This window comes from Malaclemys terrapin, chromosome 20, assembly GCF_027887155.1.
Source record: "Malaclemys terrapin pileata isolate rMalTer1 chromosome 20, rMalTer1.hap1, whole genome shotgun sequence".
NCBI classification, from domain to species: Eukaryota; Metazoa; Chordata; order Testudines; family Emydidae; genus Malaclemys; species Malaclemys terrapin.
This window is the reverse complement of record NC_071524.1, coordinates 1,008,483-1,032,412: the sequence shown is the minus strand read 5'-3', so window position 1 is coordinate 1,032,412 and position 23,930 is coordinate 1,008,483. Positions and strand designations below refer to the sequence as shown.

Here is a 23,930-nt window from a genome sequence, read left to right as displayed (position 1 = left end):
GTCCCCCGCCTTCTCTCTTCCCCTCTCTGTTCTGTGCATCCCTCCATCCCTTCGACCTCCCTTCTTTACATCCATCCCTCCTCTCTATTCACTCCTCCATCCACCCAGTCCCTCCCTTCCCTCCATCCCTCCAGGGCCCCTTCCTCTTTTTGTCTTTCTTCCCCCCGCCCGAGGCTGGGGGGCCCAGGTGGGGCCATGGCGCTGGTCACCTCGCCCACCGAGCTGGAGTGCCTGACCAAGCCGCTCTTCTGCCGCAAGGGGGCGCTGCGCCAGAAACTGATCCACGAGGTCAAGAGCCACAAATTCACGGCGCGATTCTTCAAGCAGCCCACGTTCTGCAGCCACTGCACGGACTTCATCTGGTGAGACCCCCCCTAGCGCCCCCCCAGCACCTCCTAGCGCCCCCCCCCCAGTATCCCCCAGCCCACGTTCTGCAGCCACTGCACGGACTTCATCTGGTGAGACCCCCCCTAGCGCCCCCCCCAGCACCTCCTAGTGCCCCCTAGCGCCCCCCAGGATCCCCCCAGCCCACGTTCTGCAGCCACTGCACGGACTTCATCTGGTGAGACCCCCCCTAGCGCCCCCCCCAGCACCTCCTAGTGCCCCCTAGCGCCCCCCAGGATCCCCCCAGCCCACGTTCTGCAGCCACTGCACGGACTTCATCTGGTGAGACCCCCCTAGCGCCCCCCAGCACCTCCTAGTGCCCCCTAGCGCCCCCCCAGTATCTCCCCAGCCCACGTTCTGCAGCCACTGCACGGACTTCATCTGGTGAGACCCCCCCTAGCGCCCCCCCAGCACCTCCTAGCGCCCCCCAGTATCCCCCCAGCCCACGTTCTGCAGCCACTGCACGGACTTCATCTGGTGAGACCCCCCCTAGCGCCCCCCCAGCACCTCCTAGCGCCCCCCCAGTATCCCCCAGCCCACGTTCTGCAGCCACTGCACGGACTTCATCTGGTGAGACCCCCCCTAGGGCCCCCCCCAGCACCTCCTAGTGCCCCCTAGCGCCCCCCAGGATCCCCCCAGCCCACGTTCTGCAGCCACTGCACGGACTTCATCTGGTGAGACCCCCCCTAGCGCCCCCCCAGCACCTCCTAGCGCCCCCCCCCCCCCCATGAGTTTGCTGCTGCCACCCTTCCTTTAGTCTTAGCATATCTGGAGGGACTGGCTGGTTCAGAGCCTGGGACAGAACCCAGGAGTCCTGGCTCCCAGCCTCCGACTTTGTGGCATAGCAGATGTTGGGGGAGGCGAGGAGTGGGGCGCATGTTAAATATGTGTATTGGGGTGCACTGAGTGTGGGCAGCTCACTGCAGCGGTGAGGTCCAAAGTAACATTGTGTTGCTCTCTTGCTTTCAGGGGGATCGGGAAGCAGGGACTGCAGTGTCTAGGTAAGAGACCCCCAGCCTGCAGGGTCAGTGACCCCCCTGCTCCACTGAGAGCCATGCTCGGGGGGAGACTGTCACTCCCACTCTCAGCCTTAGGGTCCTCTCTTCTGGCTACTGGTGATGGTATAACCAGCCCCCGCGCTGCACCCCAGATGTGGTCGCATGTCGGCGGGTTGGGAGGGGAACATTGCCGCCCGTTCCCAGCACAGAGCCCCATGGCGCTCTAGGCTCTGAACTAGATTTCTTGACTCTGGCTATTTTAGGGACTGGCTGGAAAATTCTGTTTCTGTTTTTAAAATGCCCCAAAATAGCTAATACCAGGTGACCTTTCAAATGCTTGATGCTTTATTCCTTAAGCTTCTTTGACACCTGGGGGCCAGGACTCCTGGGTTCTCTCCCTGGCTCTGGGAGGGGAGTGGGGTCTAGCGGTTAGAGCAGGGGAGCCAGGACTCCTGGGTTCTCTCCAGTGACTTGGGATTGTTTTGCTCTTGGGTGTCTGGCCAGGAGGTCAGAGTCCCTGAGCCAGGGATGGGGGGCGGCTTTGGCATCAGCCTTGCTGGGTTAGAGCAGAGGGGTGGCTGGGAGCCAGGACGCCTGGGTTCTCTGCCTGGCTCTGAGAGGAGAGTGTGTATTTGTGGGGGCTGGGAGTGGAGGATCTGGGGGTTTTGTGTTTAGGGGAGTTCTGTGGGGGTTATGGGGTATCGGGGGGGGGCTTCGTGCGGGGTAGGAGGCCTGTGGGGCTAGCTGGGCGGCTGTGTAGGGGATCTGGGGGTTCTGGATGGGGTGGGGAGATTTCTTCCTGCCTCCCCCCTCCTGCAGGTAGGTGTGTGGGGGGGTGGGGGATAATGGGGAAATCCCCATATGCTCCGAATGGGGGTGTGGCTCTGCAGTTGATTGGTTGGTGATGAATTGGGGGAGCGGTTGCCAAGCGATGAACAGCTCTGGGCAGGGTGGGCGGGAGGGGGGGTTCCTGCTAGTCCTAGAGTGGGTGGGGGCAGAGTTTTTAGGGGACTCTGCCCCTCCCCCAGCTGGCAACGTGAGGCCCAGTGTGGTGGGGGCGGGATATGAGTGTTAAGTGATTGGGGGGGGGGACCAAATGGATGGGATGGTGGTGGTTCTTAGTGTCCTCTAAGAGGGGGCCATGTGTGTGCAGGGGGCCATGATGGGGGAAACATGCACATGGGGGTGGTTGGAGGGGGGTGTGACGGATGGATGGGGGTGTGTGCACATGGGGGTGGGGGTGACAGTGGGTGGGGGTGTGTGCTCATGAGGTGGGTCAAGGGGGGGGCGTGACGGGTTGTGCATGGTGATGGGGAGGAAGGCTGTGGTGGTGGATGTATTTGGGGGCCGGGTGTGCAAGAGCAAGTGGGGTGTTAGTGTCAAGCTGCCGGGGCTGTGTACGAGTGTGTCAAGGTGTGGGGATAGGTGTGCAGGTGCCAAGATGGCACGTGGGGTGTGTGTGACACAGACACCCTTGCACAAGTGTGTGGCCGGAGGCTAGGTGGGGGGTGCCTTTACACACATGTGGAGACTGTTGGCGCGACTGGCTAGACATGTCGGCGGTGGGCATGAGTGTGCTGACTTTTGCACACGTGTGTGTTGGTGCAGCAAGGTAGAGCTGGTGGGCGCAGATCTGTGGGATTGGTGGCTGGGCGTGTGAATGGGTGTGCATTTGCATGAGTGTGCATCTGTATGAGTGTATGCATTTGCACAAGGATGCAGGGTATGTGCACTAGTGTGTGAATTTGCACACGTGCAGGGGTTGCACAAGTATGCACGATTGCACATATGCACAGGAGTATGCAGGTGAATGTGTGCATATGCACAAGTGCATGTCTTTGCACAAATGTGTGGTGTCTGCATTTGCACGAGTGTGTGCATGTTTGTGTGCATTGGGCTGAGTGGATTGAGGTGTGCATGCAGACCCTTTGTATATATGCAGCAGTGCGGGGGAAAGGTGCACACGAGGCAGGGGTGCGTTTGCACAAGCGTAGCTGGGTGTGCACGGGGATGGCCCTGGGGTGTGGAGCATTTCTGGGGTGTGTGCAGGGGTGGGTGTGCAGGAGGCACTGTCAAGGTGGGTTGTGATTCGGGGGGAGCGTGCACACGGGGTGTGTGGAGGGGAGAATGGCAGGGGGCATGTATTTGCCCCAGGGTACGGCTGGTGCGTGTGGCTATGTGGGGCGGGACTCTGGATGGACCCTGGGCAGGGGGAGCTCAGGGTGCCTCCTGGAGCCTCAGCCCCCTGGGAGACAGGCAGAGCCGGGGTGGCTGGTGGTAGCGGTGGGATGCAGCAGGTTCCCAGATACCCACCCCCCTCCCTTCACTTTTTGGTGCAGCTGGCCAGGGGGAGGCAACGTGGGGGAGCTGTTGCCATGGGAGCCATCAGGCAAGTCCCAAAGGGGGGATTGTTCATTGCATCCCCCTCCCTCGTAGGTAATGAGTTTGCTTCGTCCCAGCCCAGATCCCTGGGGGCCCCCATCACTCCCCACCCAGGGCAGAAAGCTTGACTGAGGGTGGGAGCCAGGACTCCTGGGTTCTATCCCTGGCTCTGGGTCTAGCAGTGGGAGCAGGGAGCAGCCCGTGTGGCATGGGGGGGCTGGACGGCTCCGAGGATGCATGGAGAAGCCCCCCCCACTCCCCCCCAAGTCCAATCTGCCGCCCCCCCAGCTCCTGGCACTTGTGGTTTCTGCTCCTGCCTGTTTCCATGGAGACCCGTCTTCCAAATCTCCCCGTCTCGCTCCTTGGAGCCTTAAGATGCTGCGGGAGGGGGGAGGGGAGAGAAACGACCCCCCCCAAGCTGTCCTCTGCCCCCCTGAGCCGTCCCCCCCCGACTCGTCCCTCAGCCTTCCCCCGACCAGTCCCATCAACTCCCCCCGACTCGTCCCTCAGCCTTCCCCCGACCAGTCCCATCAACTCCCCCCGACTCCCCCGACCTGTCCTCCTGACTCCCCGAACCTGTCCCCTCAACTACCCCCGACCCGTTCCAGCAACTCCCCTCGACTCCCCCCGAACTTTTCCCCTCAACTCCCCCCGACTCCCCCGACCCGTCCCCCCGACTCCCCGAACCTGTCTCCTCAACTCCCCCCGACTCGTCTCCCCGAACCTGTCCCCTCAACTCCCCCCGACTTCCCCGACCCGTCCCTGAGCCTTCTCCTGACCCGTTCTCCCAACTCCCCTTACCTGTCCCCAGACCCATCCCCTCAACTCCCCAGACTTGTCCCTGAGCCTTCTCCCGACCCGTCCCCGACTCCCCCAACCTGTCCCCCCGACTCATCCCTGAGCCTTTTCCTGATCCGTCCCCCCCAAATCATCCCGATTCCCCTGACCTGTCCCCCTGACTCCCCCAACTCCCCAGACCTATCCCCTCAACTCCCCCCGACTCCCCCAACCTGTCCTCCAAAACTCCCCCGAACCCCTGAATCTTCTCCTCAACCCCCCGAAACATCCCTCCCAAACTTACCCCCGACCCCACAGAACCTTCCCTCCCAACCTCAGCCCTGCCCCCAAAATTCACCCCCAAACCTTCCCCCAACATGCCGAGCCTTCCCCCCCAAATGCACCCCTACTCCCCCAGCTGGCCTGTCCCTCTGGTGCTGGCTGTCCCAGGGTTGTGGGGGGCCCGCCCCCCACAGCAGAGAGAAGGTGCTATAAACCTACAAATCTAGGGGTCCGTTGATCCAGGATTTCCCTGCCCTAAATCTGGGCTCTGGGAGGGGTCTGAATGGGGCGGGGTTTGGGGGGGTGTCACAGCACTGTCCTGAACTTGCTCTGCTAATGGCTCTCTTTGCCTCCCCATTTGCCCCCCCCCCCAAGTCTGCAGCTTCGTGGTACACAAACGGTGCCATGAATTTGTCACCTTCGAATGCCCGGGAGCCGGGAAAGGACCCCAAACAGATGTGAGTGACAGATGGTTGCCAGGACGCCTGGGTTCTCTCCCCAGCTCTGAGAGGGGGGTGGGGTCTAGTGGTTAGAGCGGGAGGGGCAGGCAGGGAGTCAGGACTCCTGGGTTCTCTCCCCAGCTCTGAGAGGGGGGTGGGGTCTAGTGGTTAGAGCGGGGATGGGGTGGGGGGGCAGGGAGCCAGGACACCTGGGTTCTGTCCCTGGCTTTGGAGGAAATTCTTTGGTGGGGAAGGAGGCAGCTCCGCCCCCACCCCCCAGGTGAGCGTCCCAATTTCACGGGCTATTTTTACTGCCCGAGTGGGGGGCGGAGCACGGTGGAAAACACGGACACGGCCCAGATTCTACTGTCCTTGGCCTGGAAAGGGAGAAGGAGGAAGGGAGGTGAAAGAGAAGAGGGCGGGAGGGAAAGGAAGCGGGAATGTCGTTAGCAGTCGTATCCCTTCCATGCACACACCCCACCCCGGTTCATACTCCTTCCTTGCGCACACACACATGCCTGCCGTGTGCAACTCCCCCTTGGGCACCCGTGCAAGGCTCTCTGCAAGCTCACATTCCCCCTTTGCACGCTCACCCCGTGCTAGCTCACCTCTGCATGCACACACAAGTGCTCGTGCAGTTCCCTGGGCAAGCTCACATTCACACCCCTTGCACGCACCTGCACACTTGCACCCTCTCCGTGGAAACTCACATTTGCACACGCAGATATGCTAGTGCATTCCTTTGTGCAAGCTCCCATATGCACGCTTAGACAGACATATGCACACTCTGCCCTTTGCACATGCATGCCCACTCCCCATACAAGCTCACATTTGCACACACACTTGTGCTATTCCTTGTGCAAGCTCATGCTTACATTCCTTGCACATTCACACAAATGCACACCCTCCATGCAAGCTCACATGTGCGTGTGCACACACACACACACACATATACCATATTCAAGCTCTCTTGTGCACATCTAGATGCGTGTGCATGCATCAATGCAAGTTGTGCACACTCGGGATGCTGACACACACTTGTGCATGCTCCATCCTTTGCACATCCACACCCACTCCCCATTCAGGCTCCTATTTGCACACTCCCATGTGTGCAATTCCCTGTGCAAGCTCACATTAACACCCCTTGCACATGCATACAAATGCAAGCCTTTTGTGCAAGCTCACATGTGTACATGGACATACGCTCACGCCTGCCCTGTGCTAGCTCACGTCTGCACGCTTCGACACACTTGTGCACACGCCCGTTCCCCGTGCCAGCTCCCATGCGCACACTCGGACATGCCCTTGGGTGAGAATGTTCATCCTCCCGCTTGCACCTCTGGTCTTTATGGCTAGCCTTGCACGCCCCCGTGCAAACTCACACTCGGTGCCTGCACAGAGCGTGAGCTCGCACCCCCCTCACCTGCGCAAGGGGGGGGGGGCTAAAAATCTATCTGCTCCCCCTCCCCAGGACCCCCGGAACAAGCACAAATTCAAGACCCACAGCTACAGCAGCCCGACCTTCTGCGACCACTGCGGCTCCCTGCTCTACGGGCTGGTGCACCAGGGCATGAAGTGCTCTTGTGAGTGGGGGGGCGGGAGCAAGGTGGGGGGATGGGGAGGGGCAGGGGTGAGCTGGGAGGGGGTGGGAGCAAGGCCTTGGAGGATGGGGGGCAGTGGGCGTGAGGTCTGGGGGGAGGGGGGCAGAGAGGGGGTGGGAGCGAGGCCTGGGGGCTGTGGAGGGTTGGGAGCAAGATTTGGGAGTGAGGTCAAACGGGCGGGAGAGACCAGAGAGCAAGGCCTGGGGGTTACGGGGGGGGGGAGCCAGATGTGCGGTGGGGGTGGGTTGCAGGGGGAGGGGCAAGGCCTGGGGGCGGGAGTGAGATGTGGGGGAGGGGCAAGGCATGGGGGTGGGGGAGCGAGATGTGGGATGGGGGTGGGTTGTGGGGGGAAGGGCAAGGCTTGGGGGTGGGGGGTGGGATGGAGATGTGGGGGAGGGGCAAGGCCTGGGGGTGGGGGAGAGAGATGTGGGGTGGGGGTGGGTTGCGGGGGGAAGGGCAAGGCCTGGGTGTGGGGGAGGGAGCGAGATGTGGGGGAGGGGCAAGGCATGGGGGTGGGGGAGTGAGATGTGGGGTGGGGGTGGGTTGCGGGCGGAAAGGCAAGGCCTGGGTGTGGGGGAGGGAGCGAGATGTGGGGGAGGGGCAAGGCATGGGAGTGGGGGAGTGAGATGTGGGGTGTGGGTGGGTTGCAGGAAGGAGGGGCAAGGCCTGGGGGTGGGCGGGAGCGAGATATGGGGGAGACTGAGGCCCAGGGGCAGGTGGGGGGAGGTGCCAACCCTGGCGTTAGGGCTGTGGGGGGGGCAGCCTAGGGGCGAGAACCCTTTTCCCCCCTCAATTTCTGGCGCCCCCCGCAGGCTGCGAGATGAACGTGCACAAGCGCTGTGTGCAGAGTGTGCCAAGCCTGTGCGGGGTGGATCACACGGAGCGCCGCGGCCGCTTGCAGCTCCGCATCGAGACGCTCGGCGGGGAGGAGATCCGCGTCTTCGGTACGGGGGCTCGGGGGGTGGGTTTGGAATTTTCGGCTTGCCCCAGATGACGTCCGGGCCCGCCCAGGGCAGATCTCCATCAAATTCGGCCAAGAGTCGGACTCGAACCGACGGTGCCTGGCTGGAGCTCGGGCCCTGCCGTGGTGTAGACGCTACCTACGCCGCTGGAGGGGGTTTCTCCTGGCCGCTGCCCCCAGCTGGCTTTGCTCCGGCGCTCGGACCTGTCTATTCCACAGGCCTCGGCTTTGGCCATCACCAGGTCTCCCCACGGAGACCCCCAGGGGCCGGGCGCTTGTCGGGGCTGCCATGCCGTGGGGGCAAAGTGGGTGCTGGGGTTGGGGCCCCGAGGCCCTGGCTAGAACGGATCAGCTTGGGAAAGAGGCTGGGGGTGGAGTGGGGGGCTGTGTCCTGGGTGCCCCAGCTCTGATCACCGCAAATTTGGATCCCTGACTTACCCCTCCTGCCTCCCCCCCCCCAACACAGCAAAGTTCAAGGCAACCCGAGTGCCCGTGTGGGGTTCAGAGCCTCCGTCGGCCGCCAGCCACAGGGAGCTTCTCAGCCACAGCACAGCAGGGCTGGCACCCCCAGCTGTCAGTCTGTCTGTCCCTCCAACCCCCCCCCAGCTGTCTGTCTGTCTCTCCTTCCAACCCCCCCCAGCTGTCAGTCTGTCTGTCCCTCCAACCCCCCCCCCCCCCGGCATCTGTCTGTCTCTCCAACCCCCCTCAGCTGTCTGTCTGTCTCTCCAACCCCCCCCCAGCTGTCAGTCTCTGTCTCTCCAACCCCCCCCCCCCCCCCGGCATTTGTCTGTCCCTCCAACACCCCCCCCCCGGCATCTGTCTGTCTCTCCACCCCCCCAGCTGTCTATCTTTCCAACCCCTCCCCCGCATCTGTCTGTTTGTCTCTCCGATCCCCCACCGCATCTGTCTCTATCTATCTACCCATCCATCCTCCCATCTCTCTGCCCATCCATCCGTTCATCCACCCCCCTCCTCTCTAGCCAGGCATCCCTCCCCACACACCCCATCCCCATCTATCCCTCTTTTAGTGGCTAACGTTGCCACCTAGTGGTGGGATTTCGCTTTGCAATGGGTGGCCGGGAGCGGGGCAGGGGTGGGGATTTGCTCAGTAGGGGGCTCTCTCCTGGCGGTCACTGCCAGCCCCAGGGGGCGCTGTGCTGCGCTGCCAGGTGCTCTCAGCCTGTCTGGTGGGTTGGATCGGGAGGGGCTGGGAGCCAGGACTCCTGGGTTTTCTCCCTGGTGTGGAAGGGGAGTGGGGGCTAGTGGTTAGAGCAGGGGGCTGGGAGCCAGAACTCCTGGGTTCTATTCCTGGCTATGCAGCTCAGCACTCTCCTCCTCTCCCCTTCACACCCTCCCTCGCACTCTCGCGCTCCCAGTGGGAGCATGTAGGAGGTGGAAAGAAACCCGTCCAGCCATGCTTACATAACGGGGATTCCTTGGCAGCTCCCTGCACGCCGTCCTCCGCCACCACCACCACAGTCCTGCTCCCCCCGGGCCAGGGTGTGGGCGGGAGGGCACGGGATACCACAGCGCGTACACTGCCGTCTGGGATCAACATAACACAGTCAGCAGTGGAGAGAGAACCCAGGAGTCCTGGCTCCCAGCCACCCCCCTCCCTCCCGCTCTAACCACTAGACCCCACTCCCATCCAGAGCCAGGGAGAGAACCCAGGAGTCCTGGCTCCCAGCCACCCCCCTCCCTCCCGCTCTAACCACTAGACCCCACTCCCATCCAGAGCCAGGCAGAGAACCCAGGAGTCCTGGCTCCCAGCCACCCCCCTCCCTCCCGCTCTAACCACTAGACCCCACTCCCATCCAGAGCCAGGCAGAGAACCCAGGAGTCCTGGCTCCCAGCCCCCCCTCCGCTCTAACCACTAGACCCCACTCCCCTTGCTGGGCTGGGGATGGAACCCAGGAGTCTGGGCTCCCAGCCCCCGCTCCTAGAAGGGGGTCAGACTGAGCTCTCAGTGCCACGTGCTGATCTGTGGACCCTCCCCCCTAGTGGGTGAGGCCCGGAACCTCATCCCCATGGACCCCAATGGGCTGTCGGACCCCTACGTGAAGCTGAAACTCATTCCGGACCCCAAGAACGTGAGCAAGCAGAAAACCCGGACTGTGAAATCCACTCTGAACCCCGTGTGGAACGAGACCTTCCTATTGTGAGTGCCCCGGGCACGGGCGGGCAGGTGGGCGTGGGGATGTGCCTGGGACGTGCCTGGACTGGAGATATGGGGGTCCTACAGCTCCCAGGGTGTCTGGACACAGCCACGAAACATGGTCCTGCCGGAGCTCCCACGGGTGTCTGTATCCTAACCCCCCCCAAGTACCCTCCCTATGTACCCAGAGTGCCCCCCTCCTCTTCTGGGGTTGGGGGGACAGTAGCCCCCCCCGGTCAGCCATGATTCCTCCTCCCCCCAAAATAAACCAGGATTCTGTAGCCCCTCCAAAGCAGTCCGATCCACTCCTGAAGATTCCCCCCCTGCCCTGGCAGCAGCAATAGTAGGGCTTTTATCCACACTTCTTGTCCAGAGGGCAAACATTCACCCCCACCCCCCACTTAAAGGGGCAGGTGGCTGGGTCAGTGGTTTAATCCCCCTCCCCTTGTGTCCCCCCCCCCCAGCACGCTGAGGCCGGGAGACGTGGAGCGGCGGCTGTCCGTCGAGGTGTGGGACTGGGACCGCACCTCACGCAATGACTTCATGGGAGCCATGTCCTTCGGCGTGTCGGAGCTGCTCAAGGGACACGCGGACGGATGGTAAGTGGGGGGGAGGGGCTGCGCCCGGGGCGGGCGTGCAGGGGAGGGGGGAAGCCAGGCTCATGGCTTACTCTCGCTCTCTCTCTCCACCGTTCTGTCTGTTTGGGTATTTGTCTGCGCCCGGTGGCTGTGCCCGGCTGCCTCGGCGCTGCCGCGTCCCCGTGCTCCCTCCCCGTGCGGTTCTTGCACCGCTGGCCTTTCCACCTGCGTCCCCTCTGCACTCGCGGCTTTCATTTTCTTTGCACTGTCACACTTCTTCTTTGCACACGTGCACTCCGTGTTTCTTTCTTTGCACATGTTTGCACTTGCTTTTCTTTGCACCCCTTCACTTTTACTTTCTTTGCATACTTTCACTTTTTCTTTGCACTCCTTTCTTTGCACATTCTCACTTTCTTTCTTTTCACTTTGACTTTTTCTTTCTTCTCACTTTCATTGCACCCCTTCACTTTTTCTTTCTTTGTGCTCTTTCACTTTCTTTGCATACTTTCACTTTTCCTTTGCACGTCTCTCTTTGCACACTTTCACCTTTTCTTTCTTTTCCCTTTCACTTTCTTTGCATACTTTCATTTTTCTTCTCACTCCTTTCTTTGCACACTTTCACTCTTTGCGCTCCTTTGTACACTTTCCCTTTTTTCTTTGCACCCTCCTTTCTTTCTTTTGCACTTTTCTTTCTTTCTTCCCCTGCCCCCCCCCCCCCCCCCGGTGTTGTGCCTGTCTCTGTCCCTGTCTCAGGTACAAGTTACTCAACCAGGAGGAGGGGGAGTATTACAATGTCCCTGTGGCTGATGCCGAAAATTGTGGGCTGCTGCAGAAATTTGAGGTAACCCCTCCCCCAAAGCTCTCCTGTTCCTGCCCCGCTGGCTAAGCAGGGTCGGGCCAGTTCAGTTATTGGATGGCAGACTGAGAAACTCCCACGTGCTGCGGGGGGGGGGGGGACTGGCCCCATTGCCCCAGCACAGCACTAGGGGGCGCTGGGCTGCAGGAAGCAGGGTGGGGAGTTCGGCAGGGGGTGCTGTACCACAGGGACCCCATCTTTCAGCTGTGACATAACCCCCCAAAGCCCAGAGGACTGTGGAGTCGGGGCATGAACCCCGGTGCCCGGGGACAGATTCCCGGTCCGGCCTCCCTTCCTCCTTGTCCCCAGCAGCGGTGGGGCCTCCTGGGCTGGGGGACGCGGCGTTCGGTCACTGACCCTCTCCCCCCTCTATTGCAGGCCTGTAACTACCCCCTGGAGCTGTACCAGGTAATGCCTGGGGCGCGGGGGGAGGGGGCGGGGATGGTCTGGGTGGCTGTTCCCCCTCTCTCCAGCAAAGTGAAGCAAAGAGCCTCAAGCCAACCCCAGTGGGGCACAGGGTCTAGTGGTTAGAGCAGGGGGGCCGGGAGCCAGGACTCCTGGGTTCTCTCCCCACTCTCTCTGTGTCACTCTCCTGGCCTCATTGGTCTCACACTTCCTGGGGCTCCCAATCCCACCCCCCACCCCCCTCTGAGTATTTCTTTAATTAACTCCTGTTGCTTGGAAACAGTCTCTGAGGTTCCGAGGGTGGGGCTTGTTGTTGGGGGGGCAGTGACCGGAGCCGTCTGGCACAGGTGGAAAGAGTCAGGGCCAGTTTGGGGGATCCCTGCTCTCTGGGTTTGGGGGGACTCCAGTGAATCCCCCTCTGTGGGGAGGTGGGTAAAGGGGTGGGGGAAGGTTTGGGGGGGTGCAGTTGTGCAAGGGGGGGCTGCCTCTGGGGGAGAGACCCTGGACTGTGATCCCCCCACTCTGCCCCCAGGCACCCCACCCCCACCCTGGCCCCCAACAGATTCCTGACCCCCCGCTGTGTGCCTGCCCCATTCACTCCCTGTCCTGTCACCCCGAACCCCACAACTAGCCCTTCCCACAGCACCTCTGCCCCCGTTCCCATCATGGTGCCCCCACACCCTGAGCCACCTGACTGCCCCATTCCCCTCCCCCCACCCTCCAGCTCTCCTCGCAGAGGTGGATTAAGGTTTCCTGGGGCTCTGGGCCAGAGGAAGTGGGGGGCCCCTCCCTGCCCCTGTTCCGCCCCTTCTGCTGGTGGCCACGCCCACGGCCCCACCGCTTTCGGCCCCTTCCCCGGGGTCCCGCCCCTATTCCACCCATGGTCCCGCCCCATTCTGCCACCCCCACCCCCGCTGCAGCCCTGCAACTTGTTTGCTCCTTTCTCCCCCCCCCCCCCCCCCCCCCGATCCCCAAGACCGGAGAAGCTCTGGCCCCTGCCCTGTGCTGCTGCCGCCAACCGGGGTCGGGGCTCCAGGCTTCCCCTGCCCGGGAGCAGATTTTCTCCAGGGCCCCAGTGTTGACCCAGTGGCTACTGCCCCCCCCCCCAGCTCTCCCTGCCCCCCCGACCTGCTTCCCCTCCCCCCAAGGCTGGGGCTAGCCGCTCACCGTGCCCCATCTGTGCCCCCCACAGAAGGTGCGCCACGGCCCGGGCCCCTCGCCCACCCCCAGCCCCACGGACTCCAAGCACGGCAGCTTCTTCGGGACCAGCCGCTTCCACATCTCTGACTTCAACTTCCTCATGGTGCTGGGGAAGGGCAGCTTCGGCAAGGTGAGGGTGCCCCGGACACCTGGGTTCTCTGCCCAGCTCTGGGAGGGGCGTGGGGGCTGGTGGGTTAGAGCCGTAGGGGCTGGGAGCCAGGATGCCTGGGTTCTCTCCCCGGCTCTGGGAGGGGAGTGGGGTCTGGTGGTTGGATCGGGGGCACTACCTCCGGGGCGATGTAGTCGGGGTCCCGCAGAAGGTCCGGATGGTCGCTCTGGGGAAGACGTTCTCCCTGCATATCCCCAAAGCTGTGATCTTAGAGTGGCCCTTGGCCTCCTGAAGTAGAGAGACAACCAGGCCCTTGCCTCAGGGGGGCGCTGGCTCCCATCCAGCCCAAGGGCAGGGACTGGCTGGCTCAGGGGGGCAGGGAATGGGGCACGGGGCCTTTTCCCTCTAGGGGGCGTCGGGTCCCACCTGGCCCTGGGCAGGGACTGGCTGGTTCAGGGGGTGGGGAATGGGGCACAGGGCCTCTCCCCTCTAGGGGGCACCAGCTCCCACCTGGCCCCAGGGCAGGGACTGGCTGGCTCAGGGCTGTGGCCCCCCCCAGGTGATGCTGGCCGAGCGGCGGGGCACGGACGAGCTCTACGCCATCAAGATCCTGAAGAAGGACGTGATCATCCAGGACGATGACGTGGAATGTACCATGGTGGAGAAGCGGGTCCTGGCGCTCAGCGACCGGCCACACTTCCTCACCCAGCTGCACTCCACCTTCCAGACCACGGTACCCCCCGGGGCGGTGGGATACCGGGGTAGATGGGCCTGTGGGGCTGATCCAGGGGGCAGGGACGGGGCGGGATTCCGGGATACCGGGATAGATGGGCCTGGGGGCTGATCTGGGGGCTAGGGACGGGGTAGGATACCGGGGTAGATGGGCCCGTGGGGTTGCTTGAGGGGGCGGGATACCGGGGTAGGTGGGCCCGTGGAGTTGCTTCAGGGGGCAGGGACGGGGCGGGATACTGGGGTAGATGGTCCTGGGGGTCTGTTCTGTCCCCCACGGCCCCGTCTCACTCGCCCCGTCCAGGATCGGCTCTATTTCGTGATGGAATACGTCAATGGCGGAGATCTCATGTACCACATCCAGCAGGTCGGGAAGTTCAAGGAGCCTCATGCCATGTACGTGCACCCTGCCCCAGAGGGGCTGCATCCCAGCACCGGGCCAGGGGCCCCCAGATACCCAGCCCCCGCGGCCCCGGATACCCCGCCCCCGCCCCAGAGGGGCCATGTCCCAGCGCCGGGTCAGGGGTCCCCAGATGCCCAGCCCCCACGCCCCACACCAGGGAAGCCACATCCCAGCGCCAGGCCCGGGGTCCCCGGATACCCAGCCCCCGTGCCCACCCCAGAGGCAGTCGCATTCCGGCACCGGGCGAGGGGTCTCCGTGAAACACTCTGTGGCCATGGAGCAGCGAAGACATTGAAGGGACGTTGAAGGTGATGAAACGATTTTCCAAGTCACCTTTGATTGTTCTGTCCTCCCCCCGCCCGGCTCCCTCCCCCCCGACTCCCTCCCCCCCCCTTGTAGGTTCTACGCAGCAGAGATCGCCATCGGCCTCTTCTTCCTGCACAACAAGGGCATCATCTATCGGTGAGTGGAAACTGCCTTTGCCGGGTTGTTGGCTACAGTCTCTGCTCCCCACCTGCCCTGGGGCCGGATGGGAGCCGGCACCCCCTGGAGGCGAGAGCCCAGCCCTGTCTCTCCCCACAGGGATCTGAAGCTGGATAACGTGATGCTGGATGCCGAGGGCCACATCAAGATCACGGATTTCGGGATGTGCAAAGAGAACATCTTCCCCGGAGTGACCACCCGGACCTTCTGCGGGACCCCCGACTACATCGCCCCGGAGGTAGTGCCCCTGATCCAGCCGCTAGACCCCACTCCCCTCCCTGAGCTGGAGAGAGAATCCAGGAGTCCTGGTTCCCAGCCCCCCCCCTGCTCTAACCACTAGACCCCACTCCCTGAGCTGGGGAGAGAACCCAGGAGTCCTGGTTCCCAGCCCTCCTGCTCTAACCACTAGACCCCACAGTCCAGATTGTACCCGGGGGGGGGTCACCCCCAGCCTCCCACGCCCAACCCAAGCACTTGGTTATGGGGGAATGGTGGGGGGGGACCTCTGCTGGTGGGGATGGAGCTCCCCCAGCCACCCAGCCCCGCTCTTCCCCCACCGCCCTGTTCCATGCCAGCCACTCAAGGGGACTGTGCAGTACCGGGAGGGGGGGAGGGGGTACCAGGCCTGGACTGTTGAATTGCCCTGTGTCACGGACGCACAGATCGTGCCCACTCTTGGCCCTGTGCGGGCCGCGGGGGGAGTGCCCCTTTCAGTGCGACAGCCCTTCTCGGGGGGCCACTCTCTCTCGGGGTCAGTCCCCTCCACCTCCTGGAGCCACACCTCTCTGAGCCTTAGCACATCTCTCTCTCGCCGTGGGCCCCCTCAGGGAGTCCACTCGCTCTGGACCCCCTGGGCCTCCACCCCCGAAGGGGTTGATGCAACCCTATTCTCTAGACCGGAGTGACTCTCAGCCAGCATAAAACAGGAGGATTTATTGAGAGTTGAACACAGCACAGGAAACTCTCAGGGCCTCAGTCCTGGCCTCCCTCAGCCCAGCACATCCCAGTCTTCCCTGCACCCAGGTGGGCTCTGCCTGCTCCCCCTCTCCAGCCCCGACCCCCCTGCTCCCAGCTGGGCATCTGAGCTCCCCGGCTGCAAGCCCGGCCTCTGTCCTTGCTGGGTCATGGGGTTAGGCGGTGTCCTGGCATACGGGCTGTGCAATCGGTCCTTTATATGAATGATACATTCTTTTGTTTATACCTTCCCTCTCTTTCTGTTGAATGTCTGAATAAACAGGTAATGGCTCCGACAAGCCAGTGTGCCTTTGTCTCTGAGAAACTGGCTTGTGGGTGTCACCCAGCATTACAACACATTTCAGTAATAATCATACCATAAAATCTTATAACTCCATATACAACGTTGGTACACAGTTTATCACAGGACAATGATGTTCAGCAGATTATGAGTTTTCAAATAATGCCTCACAAGGCATGCTTTGTACAAAATGTAAAATAGCCATATGCAAGTAGTGAACATGGGGTATAGGGTGGCACAGTGGGTGTCTGCTTTTTGGAGGGTTGGTCTCCTGGCAGTGACTCCTTCCCACCCACCCCCCACATTATCTCCTAGGGTTGGGAGCTGGGGAGGGATAAACCAATGGGAGGGGCTGTAGCAACATTGGTCCTGCCTCCTGTGCTTTAGCACCGCCCCCCATTGCAGATGTTCTCTTCCCCCAAATCCCAGTTTGCTATGCCAGGTGGGGGATACTCTTAAAGGGGAAGTGCGCCTTTTAAATCTCCGTGTGTGTGTGGGACACTGTAGCTCACGGCTTATGCGGGGGAGTTTCCTCTGCCATAAGGTGGTTTCTCCCCGTCATGGAGTTGGGGGCCTGTGATACAGGGTTGGAACCTCCTAACTTGCCCCTGCTTTCTCCCTGCCCTAGATAATTGCCTACCAGCCCTACGGGAAGTCGGTGGATTGGTGGTCCTTCGGGGTGTTGCTCTATGAGATGCTAGCGGGGCAGGTAACTGGGGTGGGGTGCTGGGGGCATAGATCCTATGGGGGAGCTGGGGGGGTGAATCCTGGTGCTAGTACCCGGGGGGGGAGGGGGAGGCTGGTGGGGCAGCCTGGCCTCAGTGCCCTGGGGTGGGCGGGGGGGGCAGATTCCGCTGGGGGGGGACTGGTTCTGATCCCCCCTGCTCTTCCCCCCCAGCCCCCCTTTGACGGGGAGGATGAGGACGAGCTTTTCCAGGCGATCATGGAGCACACGGTGTCCTACCCGAAGTCGCTGTCCCGCGAGGCCGTCTCCATCTGCAAAGGGGTGAGTGATATCTGGGGGGGGGCGCCACCCTGACCTTTGACCCCTGCAATTTCTGGGGGAGGGGCAGGCTGGGGTGAAGCCGTGGCGGGGGCGAGTTGGGGTGAGGGGAGGGTGCCCGCCCCCAAGGGGCTGGGAGGGGCGGATCAGCTGGTCCAGGGGTTCTGTGTGGCTGATGTCACCATGTTTTCCTCCCCCCACCTAGTTCCTCACCAAGCACCCCCTGAAACGCCTGGGCTCGGGGCCGGCCGGGGAGCAGGACATCCGGGAGCACGGCTTTTTCCGCTGGATGGACTGGGAGAGCCTGGAGCGCCTGGAGATCCCACCGCCCTTCACCCCTCGCCCGGTGAGTGACACCCCCCCCCCCCAGCCTGCTCCGTGTTCCCCCTTCCTGGAGAGTGACCCCCCCATCCCGCTCCATGTACCCCTGCCTGGAGAATGACCCCCCCCCATCCTACTCCCCAAACCCTCTCCTGGAGAGTGACCCCGCAGCCTGCCCCTGCCTGGTGAGTGACCCTCCCCCCATCTTGCTCCTGGTACTCCTGCCTGGAGAGTGACCCCTCATCCCGGCCCCCTCCTCGAGTGACCCCCACCCCATCCCGCTCCGTGTTCCTCCTTCCTGGAAAGTGACCCCCCTGCCTAGAGTGACCCCCCATCCCGCTCTCTCTGCTCCCCCGTCCTGCCGCCCTTCACCCCCTCCTGGAGAGTGACCCCCCCCCAGCCCGCCACCCTTCACTCCCTGTTGGAGAGTGACCACCCCTAACCCAGCTTTCTTCACTCTCCCAATGAACCCCCAACCCCACCTGGCCACCCCCTGTAGCCACCCCCAGAGCAGGTGCAGGGCCCTATGGGGAATTGGGGGTCCCAACAGAGTCTGTGATTAGGGGGACCCCATGGGAGCAGCTCTGCCCTAGCCCCATGTGACTGCAGGGAGGGAGCGCTGTGGGGGGGAAGTGGAGGGGCACTAGGGTCTGAGCCAGTAGGAGCGGGAGTGGCGTAATGGGGTGGGGGGAACAGTGAAGGGGTGGGGGCCAAGGGAAATAACCCAGCTCTTCTTTCTCTCTCTTCCCCCTCCTCCCCCCAATCTGTCTTGCTGGCTGTCCGTCGCTGTCTGTCTGGATCTGTCTCTCATTGTCTGTCCGTCTGCGTCTCTGTCCGTGTCCGTCTGCCTCTCTCGGGCTGTCTCCGTGTGTCCCTCCGTTCGTCCGTCTGTCCCAGTGCGGGAGGAGCGGCGAGAACTTCGACAAGTTTTTCACGCGGGCGGTGCCGGCGCTGACCCCCCCGGACCAGCTGGTCATGGCGGGGCTGGACCAGAGCGAATTCCAGGGCTTCACCTATATCAACCCCGACTTCGTGCACCTCTCGCTGCGCCCCCCCACCTCCCCCATCTCCATGGTCTGACCCGCCGGCTCCCCCCTGGCTTAACCTGCCCAGAACCTGAGCGCTCCCCCCCATCTACCCCTCACATGGTCTGACACCCCCCGGGGTTGTGTGCACAGAAATGCAGCCTCCTGTGGTGTGGGGAGCAGGGGGCGGGTACATGGGGACCCCTTGCCCGGCCCTATTTCATGGCTATGCAGCAAAACCCTAAAGTTTGGGACAGGAAGTGAAAGAGAATCTCACACCCAAACACAACTGCGAGCCTGAGTTCAGGAGGCACCGACTGCCAGGGGAGAGCGCCCCCTATTGAGCCCCCCTCTCCCTGCAGCACAGCCCCCTAGCACCGCCCTGGGGCACCGGGGCCAGCCCTGCCTGCCAGGGGAGAGCGCCCCCTGCTGCCCCCTAGCACCGCCCTGGGGCATCGGGGCCAGCCCTGCCTGCCAGGGGAGAGCGCCCCCTGCTGCCCCCTAGCACTGCCCTGGGGCATTAGGACCAGCCTGCCTGCCAGGGGAGAGCGCCCCCTGCTGGGCCCCCAGTACTAAATAGCTTTGAACCTGTACATAACCCTGGGGGGAGCTTGAAGGTCAGGGGGGACAATTACTGCTTTCTCAATCTCTCCTTAACATGCCCCCCCCCCCAACATACTGACCCCCTTCTCTGGTGCATGGAGTACATATATTTACACCTATATTTACAGCTGTAACGCACAGGCCAATCCACCGCGGCTTTTCCCATCTGTGCCCCCCAATGCTCGGGCTGGGGCCCCGGGGTCAGAGTCTCAGACAATCCCCAGGCTGGAGGAGACACCCTTCCCCCACCCTTCCCAGCCTCAGGCTTGGTGTGGGGCAAGGGCTCACCTGGAGGAGGTGAGGAGAACGGGGAGGGAGCCAGGACTCCTGGGTTCTCTCCCCAGCTCTGGGAGAGGAGTGGGGGCTAGTGGTTAGAGCAGGAGGGCTGGGAGCCAGGACTCCTGGGTCTAGCTTGGCTCTGGGAGGGGAATGGAGTCTAGGGGTTAGAGCTGTAGGGAGTGGGCTGTTAATCAGGGCCCCCCCCTGCTCTAACCACTAGACCCCACTCCCCTTCCAGAGCTGGGGCGAGAACCCAGGCGGCCAGGCTCCCAGCCCTTCCTGCAGGATCAGAGAATGCAAAGTGAGGGGAGCTGTTGTCCCGAGATGAGCCCACTCATATTCCATGGGGGGGGGGGTTGTTCTTGGTCCCTGCCCCCCCCATTCCCTCGTTCAGTCTAGCCCTGGTCTGAGTCTTCCACACCCCCCCAGTCGAAACCCCCCCCCCCGCTCTGTGTCAGGATGTAAAGAGCCCGGCTGAGCTCCGCAGTTCGGTATAAAAGGTATTTATCCAACGAGCAGCGCCTCTGGCTCCTTTCTGACGTGTGCTGGGTGGGGAGCGGGGTGGGAACCAGGACTCCTGGGTTCTATCCCTGACTCTGGGAGGGGTGTGGGGTCCAGTGGTTGGTGTGTATGTGTGTGTGAGAGAGTGCACCAGGACTCCTGGGTTCTCTCCCCAGCTCGGGGAGGGGCGCAGGGTCCAGTGGTTGGGGTGTGTGTGTGTGAGAGCCAGGACTCCTGGGTTTTGGGGTGACTGCCTGGTCCAGGGGGTGCTGGGGCTGCCCCTCTCCATATCTTGTTTGCTGCTCCCATCCCCACATCCTTGGGCTCCCCATCCTGCTCTGGGCCCCACATGCTGCCCGTCTGCCCCCTCCAGGCTCCGCTCTGAACCCCACCCCCCGGGATCTCCCTGGACATCCCTTGCACCCCTCGGGGGCTGGTTCTATTGCCCCAGAGCTCACGCCCCCTTGCAATTTCCCTGCCAAGCCCCCCCGTTCTGTCCAGACCAGTGAACCTGGTTCTGTGGCTGGTGGGGAGGGGAGTGGGTGTTCTTTTTGGACCCCCCCATCTGGACAAAGGGAGGATCTGGATTCCTGTGGCCTGTCCGCCGTCCCCCCCCCCAACTCCCAGGGGTCTGGCAGCTGCCTGCAAGGTAGGAATCAAGGAGGAGATTAAAAGATTTGTGGCTTAGAAATGAAATTTGGGCGTATGCGGGGGGGGGGGGGGGGACAGGAACACGGCAGGGATTTAAAGGGGCCTCCAGGTAGGGATAGTAATGGGGCCCCAGGGCCTTTCCCCTCTAGGGGCACCGGCTCCCATCCGGCCCCAGGGCAGGGACTGGTTGGCTCAGGGGGATGGGGAATGGGGTGCGGGCTTTCCCCCCGTCTCATTCTGTGGCTCATGCGTGTAATGAGTTTGCTGGTTCTTGGACTGGTTCCGAGGCAGGTTCTTTGCAGAGCCCCATCCCCCCTTCCAAACTGGGCCACATCCCCCTCCCCCCAGCAGAGAGGCCAAGGGCTGGCGTGGCCACTGTGGGAGGGAGGGGGAGGATGCTATGAGGGAGGAGATTTGGGGGGGCGTCTCTCGGGGGGAGCTATAGGAGGCAGTGGGGGCTTTCTAGGTTATGGGGCCAAGGGCTGGAGATCCCCCACCCACCCACCCACCCCCGCTCTTCCCCTTCTTCCCCCACCGCCCTGTTCCACGCCAGCCACTCAAGGGGACTGTGCAGTGCCGTGGGGGGGGGGTGTGTGTACCAGGCCTGGAAACAGACACTGGCAGACAGAGAAAGAACCGAGCATTCAGCATTTCGGAGCCTGCAGTGCTGAGCTCGGGGAAATCCGACTCCGACCTTGGGCCCAGGGCTGGGCTAGCAGGGGCTGCGGGTGGGGAGTGAGGGGCACCGGCAGAGCTGGGGTGGGGGAGTCAGGACTGGGCTAGCAGGGGCTGCAGGTCAGGAGTGAGGGGCACCGGCAGAGCTGGGGTGGGGGAGTCAGGACTGGGCTAGCAGGGGCTGCAGGTCAGGAGTGAGGGGCACCGGCAGAGCTGGGGTGGGGGAGTCAGGCCTGGGCTGGCAGGGGGCTGTGGGTGGGGAGTGAGGGGCACCGGCAGAGCTGGGGTGGGGGAGTCAGGACTGGGCTAGCAGGGGCTGTGGGTGGGGAGTGAGGGGCACCGGCAGAGCTGGGGTGGGGGAGTCAGGACTGAGCTAGCAGGGGCTATGGGTGGGGAGTGAGGGGCACCGGCAGAGCTGGGGTGGGGGAGTCAGGACTGAGCTAGCCAGGTCGATGGAAATTAGCAGCTTCTTCTTCATTCCTCTTCCGTCCTGGTGCCTCCATTAGTTTCACTGTCTGCGGCTCAGGTTTCTCCATCCTGCAGCTCTGGGGCGGGATGGGGGGGCAGGGGAATGGATTCAATAAGGAAACAAAGCGCCTTGTGTCATCCTATCATCTGCTAATATAGAGCAATGCTGCGGGCTCTTCGGGGCAGGCAGCGACTCCTCTGTGTCCTGACACCGGTGATTGGGTCTGGGCAGTGCCTGGTGTAATGGGGCCCCAATCGCGGCGACTCTCGGTCTGGGCAGCGCCTGGCGTGACAGGGACTCGATCTCCGTGACTCTGTGTCTGGGCAGCACCCGGCCCGCCGGGGCCCCGATCTTGGTGACTCTTGGTCTGGGCAGCGCCCGGCGTGACGGGGACTCGATCTCCGTGACTCTGTGTCTGGGCAGCACCCGGCCCGCCGGGGCCCCGATCTTGGTGACTCTTGGTCTGGGCAGCGCCCAGCCCGCTGGGGCCCCGATCTTGGTGACTCTTGGTCTGGGCAGTGCCCGGCCCGCTGGGGCCCTGATCTCGGTGACTCTCGGTCTGGGCAGCGCTTGGCGTGATGGGGACTCGATCTCTGTGACTCTGTCTCTGGGCAGCACCTGGCCCGACGGGGCCGATCTCAGTGACTCTTGGTCTGGGCAGCGCCCGGCCCGACGGGGCCCCGATCTCGGCGACTCTGTGTCTGGGCAGCGCCCGGCCCGACGGGGCCCCGATCTCGGCGACTCTGTGTCTGGGCAGCGCCCGGCCCGACGGGGCCCCGATCTCGGTGACTCTGTGTCTGGGCAGCGCCCGGCCCGATGGGGCCCCGATCTCGGCGACTCTCGGTCTGGACAGCGTTTGATCGTGTTCCAAACACTTCTGTGCTCCCACAATACTGATTATAATTCTCAGGCTCCACAGCTCTGGGAGGAGAGCAGACGTGAGGTTACTAATGATTGAGGAAGAGGCTGCGGGGCCTTTCCCCTGCAGGGGCACTGACAGGGATACAGCCCCAGGGCAGGGACTGGTGGGCTCAGGGGGGTGGGGAATGGGGCCGGGGCCTGTCCCCTCTCCCAGGTGTGTCATTCATGTATCGAATCCTCTCCAGGGCTGGGGGGGGAGAGAATCCCGAAAGGTGCGTTCGAAGCAAATCCAAGGGGAAATATCATTGTGTGTGTGGGAGAGAACCCAGGAGTCCTGCCCCCTGCAACCACTAGACCCCACTCCCCTCCCAGAGCCAGGGAGAGAACCCAGGAGTCCTGCTCCCCGCAACCACTAGACCCCACTCCCCTCCCAGAGCCAGGGACAGAACCCAGGAGTCCTGGCTCCCAGCCCACCTCCCTCTTTTAAAAAATCTTCCTACTGTCCAGGAAGGTGAATTTCCTTGATGTCTGGGGGGGGGGAGAGGGGGGTTTGTGTGTGTGGGGGTGAGTGAGAAAGAAAGGAAAAGCGAAGCGGCCCCTGAAAGAGACCCCAGGAGTCGCGCCCCAAAGCCCTGAACAAGGGCCTGGAAAAGAAAGAAAGCGAGAAAGGAAGGAAGGAAGGAGTCCGGGAGCCAGACGAAGCAGTGCCTGAGTGGGGAAGAAATGGGCGGGTGGGGGACATGGGGGGGGTAGAAAAAAGAAGGAAGGAAGGACTGAGAAAGGAAGAAACAAAGAGGAAGGACGGGAGCGAAGGAAGAAAGAAGCAAAGGGCGGGGGGCTGCGGGGGAAGGGGCTGGGGGGAGGGATTGGGGGAGGGGCTGTGGGGGAGGGGCTGGAGGCTGGGGGAGGGGTTGAGGGGAGGGATTGGGGGGAAGGGGCTGGAGGAGGGGCTGGGGAAAGGGATGGGGGAGGGGCTGGGGGAAGGGGTTGAGGGGAGGGATTGGGGGAAGGGGCTGTGGGGGAGGGGCTAGAAGAAGGAGTTGGGGGAGGGATTGGGGAAGGGGCTGTGGGGAGGGCTGGGGGAAGGGGTTGAGGGGAGGGATTGGGGGGAAGGGGCTGTGGGGGAGGGGCTAGAAGAAGGAGTTGGGAGAGGGATTGGGGAAGGGGCTGTGGGGAGGGCTGGGGGAGGGCTGGGGAAGGGGTTGAGGGGAGGGATGGGGGGAAGGGGCTGGAGGCTGGGGGAGGGCTGGGGAAGGGGTTGAGGGGAGGGATCGGGGGGAAGGGGCTGTGGGGGAGGGGCTAGAGGAAGGGGTTGGGGGAGGGATTGGGGAAGGGGCTGGGGGAGGGCTGGGGAAGGGGTTGAGGGGAGGGATGGGGGGAAGGGGCTGGAGGCTGGGGGAGGGCTGGGGAAGGGGTTGAGGGGAGGGATGGGGGGAGGGGCTGTGGGAAGGGGTTGAGGGGAGGGATTGGGGGGAGGGGCTGTGGGGGAGGGGCTGGGGGAAGGGGTTGGGGGGAGGGGCTCGAGGCGGGGAGGGGGGGGGTGG

The 23,930-nt window shown here is 63.1% G+C and overlaps 1 protein-coding gene across 2 annotated transcripts; it reads left to right on the top strand.

Moving 5' to 3' along the window:
• Positions 1–195: 195 nt before the first annotated feature.
• PRKCG (protein kinase C gamma) lies at positions 196–19,744 on the top strand. 2 transcript variants are annotated; one of them, XM_054009993.1, is made up of 18 exons: positions 196–362; positions 1,354–1,385; positions 5,199–5,281; positions 6,735–6,846; positions 7,677–7,808; positions 9,827–9,983; positions 10,445–10,579; positions 11,312–11,399; positions 11,793–11,822; positions 13,012–13,149; positions 13,688–13,861; positions 14,162–14,253; positions 14,660–14,722; positions 14,843–14,981; positions 16,627–16,707; positions 16,897–17,004; positions 17,207–17,347; positions 18,220–19,744. In XM_054009993.1, exons 1-18 carry the CDS (start codon positions 196–198, stop codon positions 18,400–18,402), a joined length of 2,055 nt encoding a protein of 684 aa, XP_053865968.1. In that variant the 3' UTR covers positions 18,403–19,744. The 2 variants fall into 2 exon arrangements, with proteins under 2 accessions (XP_053865968.1, XP_053865969.1); XM_054009994.1 differs by lacking the exon at positions 196–362 and adding an exon at positions 1,027–1,058.
• The last annotated feature ends 4,186 nt before the right edge of the window (positions 19,745–23,930 follow it).